The 15079-nt window shown below is 45.3% G+C and overlaps 1 protein-coding gene across 2 annotated transcripts; it reads left to right on the top strand.

Moving 5' to 3' along the window:
* The first annotated feature begins 3280 nt into the window (after positions 1-3280).
* On the top strand, positions 3281-14761 carry DNAJC27 (DnaJ heat shock protein family (Hsp40) member C27). 2 transcript variants are annotated; one of them, XM_072986431.2, is made up of 7 exons: positions 3281-3518; positions 7190-7272; positions 8130-8199; positions 8877-9041; positions 9270-9392; positions 10202-10362; positions 11309-14761. In XM_072986431.2, exons 1-7 carry the CDS (start codon positions 3450-3452, stop codon positions 11439-11441), a joined length of 804 nt encoding a protein of 267 aa, XP_072842532.1. In that variant the 5' UTR covers positions 3281-3449; the 3' UTR covers positions 11442-14761. The 2 variants fall into 2 exon arrangements, with proteins under 2 accessions (XP_072842532.1, XP_072842528.1); XM_072986427.2 differs by having other exon boundaries at positions 3282-3527.
* The last annotated feature ends 318 nt before the right edge of the window (positions 14762-15079 follow it).

Raw genomic sequence — 15079 nt, 5'->3', positions numbered from 1 at the left:
TCAGTGGTCCTCTCTCCTTAGCTTTGTAATGCACCGCTCACAAATTCCTGTGCCTTTTCCGTCCATTAGGCTCTTTGGATTCACCTCGGCATCTAATCAATTTTACAGCAGCTTATTACTCTGCAAGGCAAAAGAGATGGTCTGCAATTATACCTGTGAGTTCTATTTATGTTTCCCTCAGCTTCCACAGTGTGCTTCTGACAGCTATTACTGTGAGAGTGAGACACATGGTGATGAGCAAGAAACACATTTTTTTTGCACAGAGTGGAGAGGCTGCAACACCCTCTCAAAGCATAACCTTGTTTCTTAATTTTTCTTGAGGCTAGATTGAAGAGATTGGAGGAAGCCATAGCTTGGCTATAGAAGAATATGTACTGTACTTTACATTCAGGACCTCTCAGGACCTTAGAATCAGAGAATCATGAAGTTGGAAGGGGCCTATAAGGCTATAGAGTCCAACCCCCTGCTCAAGGCAGGAATCCAAATCAAAGGCTATCTGCCCAACTCCGGGAGGCAGTGGAAGACAGGAGGGCCTGGCGTGCTGTGGTCCATGGGGTCATGAAGAGTCGGACATGGCTGAATGACTAAACAACAGCAACAACGATTTTCACTTTATAGTTTATTGAAAGGCCAGTCATTAAAAAACAACAACAACAACAATGGGAACAATATTAGAAAAATAATTTTCCACTTTATTTCTTTCCAGTATATCCAGGAGGCCCAGTTCAGACATGCTGATTACATTCACTATGGATGAAGCTGGCTATCCTGGGGTGTAATTAACATTATGTAATCACCCACCCATCTTTGTTTCTGCTGTTGCCATAACAACATCCGTTCAGCACAACCACTTGATGGCATTATAATGGTGTTTAAAACCCCTCATTTTGTAAGTGTTTGGAAGAATTGGTTTCCCCTGAACTGGACGGCAGAATACCAAAAATAAATGGTTATGAATAAATAGATTTAAGATCTAACATCAGAGGAGTCCTAAAAGTTTAACAGAAAAATTTTTGAAGCGCCTCTTATATCTTCCTTCCACTGAAGAGACAACCAGCAGGAAAAACAGTGGCCAGAGATCAATTGGAATTAAAATCTGAGCGAGAGCTGTCGGTGCCATCCTGAGGCGCACACACCATGTGACGTGAGCCCTGCTTTTCTCCTTTTCTCACCCTTTCCCAACATCAGGGTCTTTTCCAGGGAGTCTCCTCTTCTCATGAGGTGGCCAAAGGATTTGGAGCCTCCGCTTCAGGATCTGTCCTTCCAGGGATCACTCAGGCGTCTTCTAGGCAGGACCAAAGGGCCACCTTGCCTCTCGAATCGTTGCCCTCTCAGTAGCTGGCCAGAGCCCTCTTTCTCAGAGAAGGGAGAGTCCTCAGAACTTCTCTCTATCCTCAGCTCCTCCTGGGTCTCGGTGTTCTGTGGTTCCTAAAGGAATCGACGTCTGCGGGCTCAGAGTCTTTATATGATGATGGTGGTATTCAGACTTCCTTCGTTGTGTTTTGCTTTCATCTGGTAATCTCCGAATTGCAATGTGAATGATGTCCAGCTAAGGTTGGTTTACAAGAGAATATATGTCAGGTTAATTAGCCAAAATAACTAGTTCATTCAAAACTCTGGTAATAATCCACACAATGAACATGATACACAAAATTAAAATACAGCGTTTGCAGACAATCAAATCTGGAGGTCCATACAGCCACACACCAACAAGAAACCTTGTTTACAACTTATTAACAGAGTTCTCCTATAACTGCACCTCTGACAGGGCTATAGGAGAGCGACATTAACAAGCTGCAAATAAGGCTATTCAACCAATTTCCTCCCTGCTATGTGGCCTGTTAACGTGGACAGACCCCAGGAAACCCCAGTCCCTCAGTGCAACTTCTCAGCTCCTCCAGCTGCCAAGGAGGTGATAGTGGTTGAAGGTTAGGGGCCAGAGATGAGGCAAGTGGAGATTGTGATGGAGCCCCTCTAGCCAATTGTTGGAAAGTTCCAGTTCTTGGAGGTGATGGAGATGTGAAAATAATTGGAGTACCAAAGTCCCCCGTTGCTCTTCTGCGAAGTAGAGGTGTTCAGAGTCTTGATCTTTCTCACCCTTGTAGATTTGAGCATGGCTCTCTCCATTATGCCATTGTTATGGGCGTCTTTCATTTCTTTTGTGTTTCTGCAACCCCGAAGTTGTTCGGTGCCCTTCTCGAATCTCAAGCCAACTGGGGTGTCTCTGTGTGTGTCTTGTCTTTCTTGTCATTCTCCTGCTCCTGGCAAGGCTTGACGAGTTACCTGGACGGTTTATTGTGTTTTGTTTGCTATTTGTAGCATCAGCATGAAGGTGAATTGATTAACATTATGATACATATGTTTCTCATGTTGGCAACATTTGAAATTTCTTTATTAAATAACAGTTTTGGGACACAATGTCCTTTAGGGTATTTTGCTGAATTTTACATACTGTATTTAATTTTTAAAAATAGCCAGCGGCGCTAGCGGTTTGAGAGGTCTTCTTTTTGATTATGCCATGCATGTGTATTCTTAAGACTATTTAATGAATGATAAGCAATGATAAGTGAACCCTTCTCTAAGAAGACATTTATTTTTATATTTTTATTTTATATTTTTTTCCACCCAACTAGCGGGAGAACCACTACTCTGGGCAGCTAACAGAAGAAGATGAAAATAACATAGGGTCAGAATAAAAACACCGCTAAGAGTACAAAGTAAACATCGCAGACAGTATGATCCCTAAAAAAAAAAAAAATACATTAACTTTAAATCAGGCCTTTCCTCCAGCCAATTTTTGATTTTCTTCTTATTTTTCCTATTTTTATTTTATTGTAGTTGTTTTGTATTATTTATGTATTTGTTGCCTTTTATTGTTTAAATTTTATGTTGGAAGCCGCCTAGAGTGGTCCACTGGTCCAGATAGGCGGGGTATAAATAAATAAATAAATAAATAAATAAATAAATAAATAAATAAATAAATAAACAAACAAACAAACAAACAAACAAATAAATAAATAAATAAATAAAATGACAATAATAAATTTCATTTTAACCTGTATAATAAATATAGACCATGTTGTTTGGGAAGTCTAAGAGTTGCAATTGGAGAGGGAAAAAAAGGAACGGCTCCAAACGGTGCGGTAACGTAAATAAATGAAAAGAACGGCAACAGTTAAGTATGACGTCACAACAAGGTACGACCCAGCCAGGAACGGGTTAAACGAAGTCTCGCGAGGTTTTATTAACCAGCGAAACGGGCAAGGAGCCCCCCTCAACTCTCGCGAGACTGGCGCGACCCCTAGCAGCGTCGCCGGGGTCCGTAGCCGCCGCCGCCTCGCTGAGCGGGCCATGGAGGGACGGGACGCGGCGGGCAGCGGCCTTCCGGGGGCGCCCTGAGCCCTTAACCGGGACTCCGTCACGGAAGGCCCTTCTCTCGCGCGGCGGGGATGGAGGCGAAACGGAAGGAGCCCCGCAAGTCGTTGAGGATCAAAGTCATCTCCATGGGCAACGCGGAGGTGGGCAAGGTGAGGCGGAGGGGCGCCTCATTGGCCCGAGGGAGGGGAGAAGGACAAGCGGGGCAGCCAATCAGGCCCTCCCATTGGGAGCGGTCCGTGTGGGAGGGGCCACTGGGGTTGGAGGAAACCAGCGCCAGCGCAGAGGCTTCTGGGAAGGGAGGAAAGCGGGGGGGGGGGGTGTCAAAAGGGAAAACCTTAAACTTTTTCCCCCCCAGGTTTTGTAATTGAGAATATTTGCAATCTTTATATCCCCGCCTTTCCTCCATGGGGGCTGAAGGCGTCCTCCGTGGCTCTTCGCCAGAACACCCCTGCGAGGAAGGCCGGCCGGCTGTTTTAGGGGTTGGTTTATTATTAATGGTAAATGAATGAATAAACGAATTTATTTATTTATTGAAAATATTTATTTATTTAAAATTGTTTAACAACCCTACGAGGAAGGCCGGCTGGTTTATGAGTTTGTTTATTATTAATGGTAAATGTTTTATTTATTGATTGATTTATGTAAAATATTCTGATTTTATTATTTATTTATTTATTGAAAAAAATATTTATTTGTTTACATAAGCTATTTTTATTTATTCATTTATTTATACCCCCGCCTTCCTACTCCTGAAAAAAGGATCCAAGCCGGCTTAAATCCTCAAGACGAGGACAATATTAAAAACAAACAAACAAACATGCAAACAGAAATTTTGCAAAGGACTGAAACGGGCCTCGTATTAGAAACGGTAAATCAAAGCAATACTAAAAACAGGTTGAAAAGCAGCCCCTCGCAAGCAGCCAGCCAGCCGCTCAGGGAAAGCCTGCCTGGAGAGAAAGGTCTCTTTCTTGCCTGCTTACTCTCTTACCCCTTCGCCGTAGGAAGAGCGACCTCCATAAACACCCCCAGCCTTTCCCTTGGCTCAAGACGCTGCCGCCTTGCCTGCATTTCCTTTACCCGCCTTTTCCTAGCTTGAAACGAAGAAGGAGAAGAAGACAGCTGTTCTTTCAAAAAAAAAAAAGGTTACCAGCACACACGGCGTTGCCTTTCGTGGTGCGACCTGGATGGGCCAGGCTGTACATGGCAAGGGTCCCCTGCATCCATGCTCATTCATTTATAGGCACGTGTCCATTTGATTCAGGATGTTTTAACCTCTCCCCAGGCCTGTCCCATTTTCAGTCCTCCTCTCTGGAGGAGAAGCCAAAAGGTACAGAAGGATCGCACTCTGGCCCAGGGGGTTCCCAACCACGGGTCACCAGATTTTCTTGGGACTGTTGCTCCCAGAAATCCTAGCCAGGCCAGCCCGTGGTGAAGGCTCATGGGAGTTGCAGTCCAAAAACAGCCAGATCACCCAAGGTTGGGAACCACGGCTCGAGGGGGGAAATGTCGACAGCCTCAAAAGGAAAAAGGCAGGGGTGCAAGAGGGAGATTTACTCTTAAGAGCAACAAAGAAAAATTACAGATGGGTGGTGGTGGATAAGGATGACCAGAAGGCATGAGTTCATGTGAGAGCGATGGGGCTTGTTTATCTGCATCACAGGCCAGTTGTAAGGCTGTGTTGTATGAAAGCTAGCAGAGCGCAAGAGGCTAATGCTGAGCTTAAGGCTATTGAGTAGAAGTGAGTGCTTGGGCATCTTGCACCTGGCTAGAAATAAGAAAATGAGACTGTGCCGGAGAGAGGCAGACCTAAAGCTGCCCCCTCTGTTTATTTATGTTTTATTTATTTAAAACGTTTTCACCATGCCTTTCTCCTCAAAAGGACCCCAGGCAGGCAGGCGGGCGGGCTCTGTTTCGGTGTTCTAGGGAGGCGACGGTGAGCCTTTAGCCTTTCTTGAGCTAGGAGGAAGCAACCACCGATTATCCCAGAGGAGAGAATGAGTCTATCTGTGTTAGGACCCATACCCCCCTGCCCATCTTTTTTTAGATCCCTCGGAACAGACATTGGGGTTTCATTTCCAACGCAGTTGAGGACATACTTGTTTTGGTTTAGAGCATTTGAACTCCACCTTTCATTCAAAAGAAACTCTCTGGTTAGCTTGCAAAAATTAGTCACCGAGACAGTCCCATCTGTCAGGTTCACGGCCTAAAAAGTGTGATTCGCAAGGAAGACAGATTTAGAGAGCAGGGGCAGGCTTGCAAGGTGGGGATTGGGGAGAAAGATCTGTGCACTTGACCAGCTTTGTTTAAACTAATTTGGATAGTTTATGTTGGGCAGCCATTCTCAAGAGGTCTATATATTTCGGTTGGGTGTCCATTTTAATCTTCCCATTCCACAATCAGAATTGTGTGTTTTGCCTTCCTGTTCCCCCTCTTCCAGTTCATTCAGCATTGGGGTTTTTAAAAAGACTGTCATTACCTAGACATAATTAGGGACGTGGTGGCGCTGCGGGTTAAACCGCAGAAGCCTCTGTGCTGCAAGATCAGAAGACCAGCCGTTGTAAGATCGAATCCACGCGACAGAGTGAGCTCCTGTTGCCCCTCCCAGTTCCTGCCAACCTAGCCATTTGAAAGCGTGTAAAGATGCGAGTAGATAAAAAGGCACCACCTCGATGGGAAGGTCACGGTGTTCCATGTCTAGTTGCGCTGGCCACGTGACCACGGAAACTGTCTTTGGACCAACGCTGGCTCTACAGCTTGGCGACGGGGATGAGCACCGCGCCCCAGAGTTGGGCTTGACTGGACTAAATGTCAAGGGGAACCTTTACCTTTACCTAAACATATCAACAATTACTGTATTATGAAAAATAAAACATTTATAATATGTCAGCTGAGAGGAAGCTAGTTTCCACGAATGGTTAAAGATTAACCTGGTTGAACAACAAAAGTTCAGTAGTGGATAGAAGGTCGGAAGTGAGAAGCAGAAGAAGCGTACAGAATTATTCAGTGAATAAAATGCTTTTAAAAAGCATTCGAATATTTTGGATCTTCTTGTGTTTTGATGTGCTTGAAAATTATTCATGCAGCTCTGAAGGAAGAAAGCATGCAGAAACCGCAAAATAAAATAGGCGTCCTATTTCCTGGCTAAAAACACTGTAATTTGGCAAATTTGGGGAGCATGTTTTTCATCACAGTGGTTGATGATAGTAATTTCAGTGAGTTTTGGTGTCATGTTGGGGGGAGAGACATTTCTGTTTCAGCTCATCAACATGGATAGTGTATTGAAAAGTGTGGTGTATTGAAAAGCAGTTTACATGCAGGAAATTGCTTCCGAATTATCTCAACTTTATGCATCAATTTGAAGAGACCCTTGTCCAGCAGGCCGAGGAAAAGAGGCAGTCACGAAAGCAGCAAAACCAGGGAGCTGGACAGGGGACAGATTGTATTTGTCTTCAGTGTGGAAGGGAGTATGTCACTCTCAAATTGGCCTTCTCAACCACACTAGATGCTGTTCCAAGTCCTCCATACAGAGCACGTGACCATCATCTCTCGAGACTGAAGGAGGCCTAATCTAAATGCATCAATGAGTTCCAGTAGATCTTAACATGAAGAATTGTGCTCAGGTCTTGATTTAATTTGTGTCAAGAGTGAGTGATGAGTCACATCTGCACACAGCAAACTTCAGTAGGGTATTTTGAAGTGATGCATTTCGCAGTTAGCCTTGTGAAGCAAAATGTATAGTGAAGTGAACGGACAGTTTATCGAATTTGGTAAAATCCACATGTCTCCTTTGCCTTTTTCCTCCCCTCTATAGAGCTGCATTATAAAGCGATACTGTGAGAAGAGATTTGTGCCCAAGTACCTTGCCACAATAGGCATCGATTATGGGGTCACCAAGTAAGTATTATTTTCTTCCTGAAAGACAGAAATTATGTTCTAGTAGGTTCTGAAAGGGACGAAGGGACATGAGTGGTGCTGCGGGTTAAACCACAGAAGGCTCTGTGATGCAAGGTCAGAAGACCAGCTGTGGTAAGATCGAATCCACATGACGGAGTGAGCTCCCGTCGCTTGTCCCAGCTCCTGCTAACCTAGCAGTTCAAAAGCATGTAAAAATGCGGGTAGATAAATAGGTACCACCTCGGTGGGAAGGTCACGGCATTCCGTATCTAGTCGCACTGGCCACGTGACCACGGAAACTGTCTATGGACCAACGCTGGCTCTATGGCTTGGAAACGGGGATGAGCACCACCCTCTAGAGTCGGACACGACTGGACTAAATGTCAAGGGGGACCTTTGATGAGAACCAAGAGGAAATGTATGTGTATGTCTGTGAAAGACATTAAAAGTGAAAGAGGTGCTTTGTTATTTCAGCAAGTTTGCTGCCATAGTCCTAGTGGAAATAGGTGCCGTGAACCTGTGAGATCCCTGTGGGCATATTGAATTCTGCATATAGTCAAAACCCTGACCTGGAGAAGATATTACATGTCAGGCCAGGCCCTTACTGTGATGCTAGTCGTCTTGGGGAGAGTAGCATGTAATCTGTTTCTTTTGGTTCTAAATTCATGGGTTCATTTATTCAGATACTCACCTTTTTCACATATTATGTGAGCATGCCAGAATTTATCTCTGTTGATGAGTGGTTTTTCAAGAACTGTTGTTTGCTCCTATTTTTGTTACAGAAATGCTGGGTGTGAGGGGAAAAGAAGGCTATTGCTCGTGCTTGAATCTTATGACTGTTTTCCTCTTCCTTCCAGAGTGCAGGTCCGGGACCGAGAAATCAAAGTGAACATCTTTGACATGGCTGGGCACCCCTTCTTCTATGAGGTAAATGAGATGGCCATTGATTTTTGATGATGGGGTCAAGACAGAAACACGGAGGTTTCTACATGGGAAATGTAGACCGCTCCCTGACAAAGAACGTAGTTAGAAGATTCTCAGTCATCCGGGCGAGGTTCTCTGGAAGTTGAGTCATGGCAGCTGGCCTTCTTTCTTCGCTACTCATCCCAGTAGCTTCTTCAGTCTGAGGAGAGTTGGTAGGAGACCCCAATACATCCTCCCTATGGGTTTCACTTCCCCCTGGTTTGAATAGACTCATTAGATGGACAATAGATGGGGGAATGAGTGAAAATTCCCACCTCTGTAGTCCTTCTCCACTCATTATCATGGGTCATTGACAGTTAGAAGATATACTAAGGTTGGCAGTCATGTTAGTCACTTAAGACTTACTGTGTAGTCTTATGAGTTGGTAGGGGTTGATTAATTTGCATGTTGGGTTCCAGCTATCTGGGTATGTTGCTTTGAAACACATAGCAAATGTTTACTTACAGTTGGTGAATGTGTCATATGGGTCCTTGTGTAAGTGTTATTTTGAAATGATTATCCTTCCACAACTGACCTGTAAAGTCCAGATCTATCCAGGTCTGATTCCTCATCACTTTTCTTTCATGGAGCTTCCTGCTAGTCCATTGTGTTCATTTGCCTTGTTTCTATGCTCTGTTTAGGTGCGCAATGAGTTTTACAAAGATACCCAGGGTGTCATTCTAGTCTATGACACTGGACAGAAGGAATCGTTTGATGCTCTTGACTCATGGCTGGCCGAGATGAAGCAGGAGCTTGGACCTCATGGAAACATGGAGAACATCGTCTTTGTGGTTTGTGCCAACAAGGTAATTGTTTTCCGGAAAAGGAGAGGTGCTTGATATTTTCCTGCTTGAAATTCTAATTCTTGCCAAAAGAAGAAGCAAACCAGTCCCTCCTCTCCAAAAAGCAGATCAGAAAGCAGTGTAATTTGCAGACTGCGCCGGTTTGAATTGTTGTGTGCAAAAAAAGGAGGGTGCAGAGCAGCCAAGAATCGTGGACTGGGACAGTCACATTTTTCCTTACTTGTCTTTCAGATTGACGCTGCCAAGCTTCGCTGTGTGGATGAAAGTGAAGGGCGACTCTGGGCAGAAAGCCGGGGCTTCCTTTATTTTGAGACCTCAGCGCAGACGGGAGAAGGAATTAATGAAATGTTCCAGGTAAGAAAAAGTGCCATGCGAAAAATAGTAGCCCTCCTGCATCCTTTGACTCGCTTTGCAGAGCCTTGTGCCCTGCAAGTTCACTTGGATGCAAATTTTAGTGCCGTAGAATTAGATCATGGTCTCTGAGAGGCTGCATTTCACAGTGCAGGGAACCGATCTTCGCAACCCATTTAAAACATCGTTTTGCGATCGCGATTTCGATCGCAAAAACATCGTCCTGAAGCGGATTCATCGTTATATGGGGTAATCATTAAGCGGGGCACGACTATATAACGAACCAAAGGTCAGAGCACTGTTTATTCTATTCTACATGTCTTGCAGTAAAACTTACTTCATCGTTTTTTATAACCAAGATGAAGTGATCCTTTATTTTCAACTACTGACACACAGAGAAAAGGGAGAACACCAGTTTACTCTGTGTGGGTTTTTGTGCAACACTTTTAAACTACTGTGCACAAACTCTCATGTACACTTTCAACAGGAAGTTCACAGCAGCTGTAGTGTAGAAGCAAAGTTTGGCTTTGAACTGAAAATTGTGAATGATCGTGGAACCTAGTCATGATGTTGATAACATTTCATAACGGCCTGCCTGGGAATGCCAGTGTGTCCAGCTTATAAGGCCTAGATTGCTAGCAAATGTGCCTCGCTTCACTCAGGTGAAAAACCCATGTAGAAGGTTTAGAAATCTAAATCTAGAAATTAGTTGCCCTCCCGGCCGCTGTCGGCTCTTTTCTTTTCCTGCCCTGGTTCTTGGTTCCCTTCCCAAGTCTTGACTATTTGCCAACGTTGCCTTCCCGTTTTTGCAGACGTTCTACTCGGCCATCGTCGATTTGTGCGACAATGGTGGGAAGCGCCCCGTGGCCAGCATGAGCATCAGCTTCACCAAGGAGCAGGCGGACACCATTCGGAGAATCCGCAGCAGCAAAGACAGCTGGGACATGCTGGGTGTCAAACCAGGGGCCACAAGGTAACGGAGACCCCCGAAGACTTTAGAGGGAGCGTTGTCCTTGTTGACGTAGACGCCGGCCATGTAGAACTGAGCTGGGAAGGAAGGGGAGGGGCACCACCATTGAAGCCCCAGAGTGGGGCACTGGTGAAAGAAGAGCATCTCGATCATTTGCGGCAAGAGGAAGTGTGGGTTTTTTTTTTTCATCGTGGGAAGCTTGGACTTCCTTTGCAATCGGCAGTCCAAACCCCTCCCTCTTCCCAGTGCATCTGTCTCTGGTGCTCCCAATCTCTTATCGGCAACCTTCTCATGATGCTTGCGCATCCAGCCTACCGCTTTTGCCACTTCCCCCATCCTGTGAGAAGAGTGTGTTTGTTAAAGTTGCCATTTTAATTTTATCTGTCTGTCTGTCTGATTTGCAGACCGCCTTCTCCCAATAAAGGGGATGTAGATCAAAGTGCGGGAGACAAACGTTCCATGAATTTCAGAATGTTGGTGTATTTATAGTAGAGTACTTCCTCTGCCTGTTTTAGAGAGGGGATAGGTAGCAACTGAGCACATTTCCATGTGTCTGTTTTACTTGGTTAAGGTCAAAAATGGAATGACCATTGTGCTTAGAAGCAATCCTAGTTTGAAAATCACGGTATGAAGTAACTTCAGAGCTTAGATAGCCTTCTGTCGTTGAAGGGGCTCATTGGGTTTATGAGCCTCGTGGGTGAAGTCAGGACACACAAATCTAAATCCAGTTGCTAGTTCCACGTACGGTCATCCCATTGAAATCAGAGGAGGTTACGTATGTGTTGACTGACCATTGAGCAGTTGACTCAAAAGGTCTACTCTTATTGGGACTAGCCACTGAATTTCGACCATAGGGCTTCCCACAGACTAAGGCTACTCTGAGCCCTCACATCTCACTCTTGTCTGTGGTTACGTCCACTCTTGATCAAGACTTGTTTTGTCTCGCCAGGGACGAGGTGAACAAGGCCTATCGGAAGTTGGCGGTGCTGCTCCATCCAGACAAGTGCATGGCTCCTGGCAGTGAGGACGCTTTCAAAGCTGTGGTTAATGCACGGACGGCCTTGCTGAAAAACATCAAGTAAACAAGGAGGAAGCGGCTTGTTTCTCCCAAGGATGGGTGATCAGAAACCCCTCTGAGAGGGCCATTCTCCTGTCCGTTTGGGAGGCAGCAAGCGTTGCCTCCTGCTTCAAGGACGGATGGTGGGAACGAAGCCCTCGAGACCTACAGCAAGCAGACCCCATTTGGTGTAGGCAGCCAGTTCATCTGGAACTATTCCTCACACTGGTGCAAGCAACCTGATTTAGGTTTTTTATGTCTGGTGAATTCCCAGATCTCTCTAAATGCCATCGTTACTGTCATATCGTTTTCCTTTTTCCTGCGGGAAAGTTGGCTTCTGTTTGAATATTCTCTAAAAGATGTTTTTCCTTTGTGAAATAACTTGTTTCTATTGCATTGGTTTGCTTTGTTATCCGAACTTTGGTGCTTATGTTTTGTGTCTTCTGATTTCTCCTTGAGTGACTTCTGTTTCTGCACTTCACCAGTTGAGGTGGCCCTTAGGGCTGACTCCTTTCTTAAGGTCCAAACACCTCTCCCTTTGTAGATCTCTGTAGGATTCATGTCAGGTTCCTGTGCTCTTACAGTCTCTTAATGCTGCGTGGGTAAGAAAATACTGCAACAACAACTGGAGCACTGGAAGCTGCTATGAGCTCTTAAGTGAATAATGACAAGCAATATCCCCCTGGAGCTTTCGGTCAGGAAGAGGGCTGCTCCCTTCACCCCTTGAAGCAGAACCCTCTACACGTTTCTGTTCATTATTCCCTGGAGCCAGCAAGACATTTCCAAGGCCATTGGCCTTTGTTCTTCTCCTGCATTAGGGATGCAATCACATTGAGGCCCAGTTTCTAGTCGGTCCTTTAAAACAAAATCCTAGTGTAGAGCAACCAAAGCATTCATATTGGATTCAAGGCTCAACAGAGTTACAGGAAGTATTATTTACTGTTTTTTTCCCCTTCCTTGACTGCTCTTCCCACTTGCTAAAATTTCAGGGAGCTGGCTTTCTGTTGGTGTTGATGAAGTGTTCCCTGGGAGACTTAGCTGGAGAGACACGGTACAGAGGGTGGACTATTAGGCAGTACTGCTGGAGTGCTCTGTGAAATTGGATCCGGGCCTGTTAGGCACAAAACCAGTTTATTGTCTTGCCTTGCCTGCAGCACGGCTCCCAGCAAAGGAAGACGGCTTGGCTGTAGAGCCTCTCTGAGGTCTGGCATGCAGCATGCAATTTGCTGGAATATGGCGCATTAGAGCATCTTCACAAAACTTTGTGGCCAGTGGGAGCCTTTTGTCACTACTTCTGTCAGTGTTTCAGAGCATTGTTTAGCAAAGAAGTGTCTGGCATTGGCCCAGATACCCCCGAACGCGACAGCAACCCCGGACGTAGGAAACACTTGTTCATGCCGTGGCTGTCCTTTCACCCGAATGCCAGTTAGGTGACTTTCACCCCTGCAACCTTGGTTGGACTATTTTCAGAAGATAATTTGATGAGCACCACCAGAGTGTTCCAATCAGGAGATGCCCCGAGATTCTCCCTCCGCTGGTCTGTTTTCTGGGATTCCTCTATGAGAAAGCAAAAGCAAGCGCTCTCAGGAAGGACTTGAGTGAGGCCCACTGGACGGGCTTTACTTGCCTGAAATGCAAATTATTTATTTTACTTTTTGATCAGATCAACTGGGAGAGAGAAAAAGAAGGGCCTTAAACGAGGCTCTCGCCTGTCGTGTGTTTATATAAGTATGCATTGTGCACTTTAAGCCGTAGGCAGTGGTTTTATACTTGTCGACTTCTGCAGATCTGCAACCACGTTCCTTCCTCTGCAGTCGTCTCCCTTTCAGAGTGAAGCTCAGCCTTCTGACCACCACAAATGCAGTGTCATGTAAACTCCCCATCGTTCGCCGCATATTGCAACTGCACTTTCCAGTCTTCTTTTTCACGTACGCTGTGTTGCATTACGGAGGTTTTCCTTCACCTTGTGCCCTCTTACCTTCCCAGGAACTACCCCCGTTGAGCTTTTGACTTCTTCAGCTCTCTTCTACAACCTGTTCTTCTTCATGGCCTCCATGAATCACAGAGGTCCACTCGAAGAACTACAATTACAGGTGGGTAACCTGTCGTTCCCCCTTGTCACAGCCCATGTTTACAGCTCTCTGCTTCTTATCGTCCAGACACGCCGTAAAGACTACAACCCTTTGCCAGTCACCGCAGTAGGCAGTGTAATTATGAAATATTCTGACATTTCTGTCTGCTTTAAGTACAGACGGGTCTCTAGAAAAATGTACCACTTATTTTTCCAAAGCTGGAGACTCAGCTCAGGATACATTCTTCCCCCACCCCACTTTATTTCATTACTGGTCCAGTCCCGTACTCTCTGGCTCATGCATTTAGGTTACATTTAAAAGACCAGTGAGGCAGCCTTGGATGTATGAAATGCTGCTACACTGAAGTGGGTAAAATCCAGTGGGGTAGACGAAATCTGGCAATGTCTTGGCTAATAAAAAAAAAATTCCCTCTATTTTAAGGCAGCTATTTTTCCTACCTTCCATCCTCAGATACTTGCTCTCCATCCTGTTTTAAGTGACAGGAGGCCACTGAAGCTGCCATCAGCTCTTCCTTCGCAGAGAAAACTGTGCAGGAACTTTAACAAAGCTCTGTTAAGCTAGCAAAATGCCACCTTGTCTGAACCAAAAAGATTAGAATGCCAGGTACTGTGAAGTGTGTGTGGGGGGTGTTGCTGGTTCAGATCATGCTGCTGAGAGCTTGCCTGGACAGTTAGCTGATTGGGTGCCCAGTTCGATGCTGGCATGCCAGGTGGGACAGATGGAGAGTACCCTTTTATGCCAGTGCTACCGCCTTCCATGGTGTGGGCCACTTTGGTTGCGAAACGTCTGTGATCTTGTTCCCACACTTGTACAGCCTCAGAGGCTTGGATGGACAGGAAAGCTGTCTCCTTTGGGAGGCTGGAGTGATGACGACTTTACAGAGACCTTATTGGCTTTGATATCGGACTGGAAAGTTATCCTCTCTCAGTGCAGCTTTTGCGTCTGGAGGAGAGAAGAGGTGCAAATCCAGAGTGATGAATTCCAAGCCATTACAGGGTTGGAAAACTCTTCCAAAGAGTTATTAATGCCATTCAGAGACTCTCTGGCCTTCCTTGTGTGATGTATGAATTTGAACGCAATATATTTATTTTCTGGATATTAGTTACACATAAAGCCACTCACAATACTTCAGTCAAAGTGTAAAATTGCTCAGTCTAAGCTGACAGAAAATGTTGACACCTGCATGTTGTTCAATACGTTTTTTAAAATGTATGTATTTTTTTTTACATCATTAAATGAGATTTAGAATATGCTTCTGTTTTCCTGTCTGGAATGTGAGTTGTTATTTTTTTATCAAAGGGAAAATCTAAGATAATTGGGTTACTTTTTAAAAATAGAATTTTCCGTTGGAATCCTGGCGAGAGATGGGCACGAACTGATGGTTCCGCAGGGTTCATTTCCTGGCCAAACAGCTGATTTGCAGTTCAACATCCCACCCCGTCCACCAGGTGCCCGTTCAGCGGCAATCCCCCTGCTCCGCCCCGCCTCCTCTGGGTGCTGTCAGCAAGTGGCCGCCTGCTGGAGGGGGCAGGGTGCCGAACTGCGGATCAGCTGTTCAGCCAGGAAATGA

This window comes from Pogona vitticeps, chromosome 1 (genome assembly GCF_051106095.1).
Source record: "Pogona vitticeps strain Pit_001003342236 chromosome 1, PviZW2.1, whole genome shotgun sequence".
Lineage (NCBI taxonomy): Eukaryota > Metazoa > Chordata > Lepidosauria > Squamata > Agamidae > Pogona > Pogona vitticeps.
Note: the sequence above shows the minus strand (reverse complement) of the source record. Positions and strands in the feature narration are given on the sequence as shown.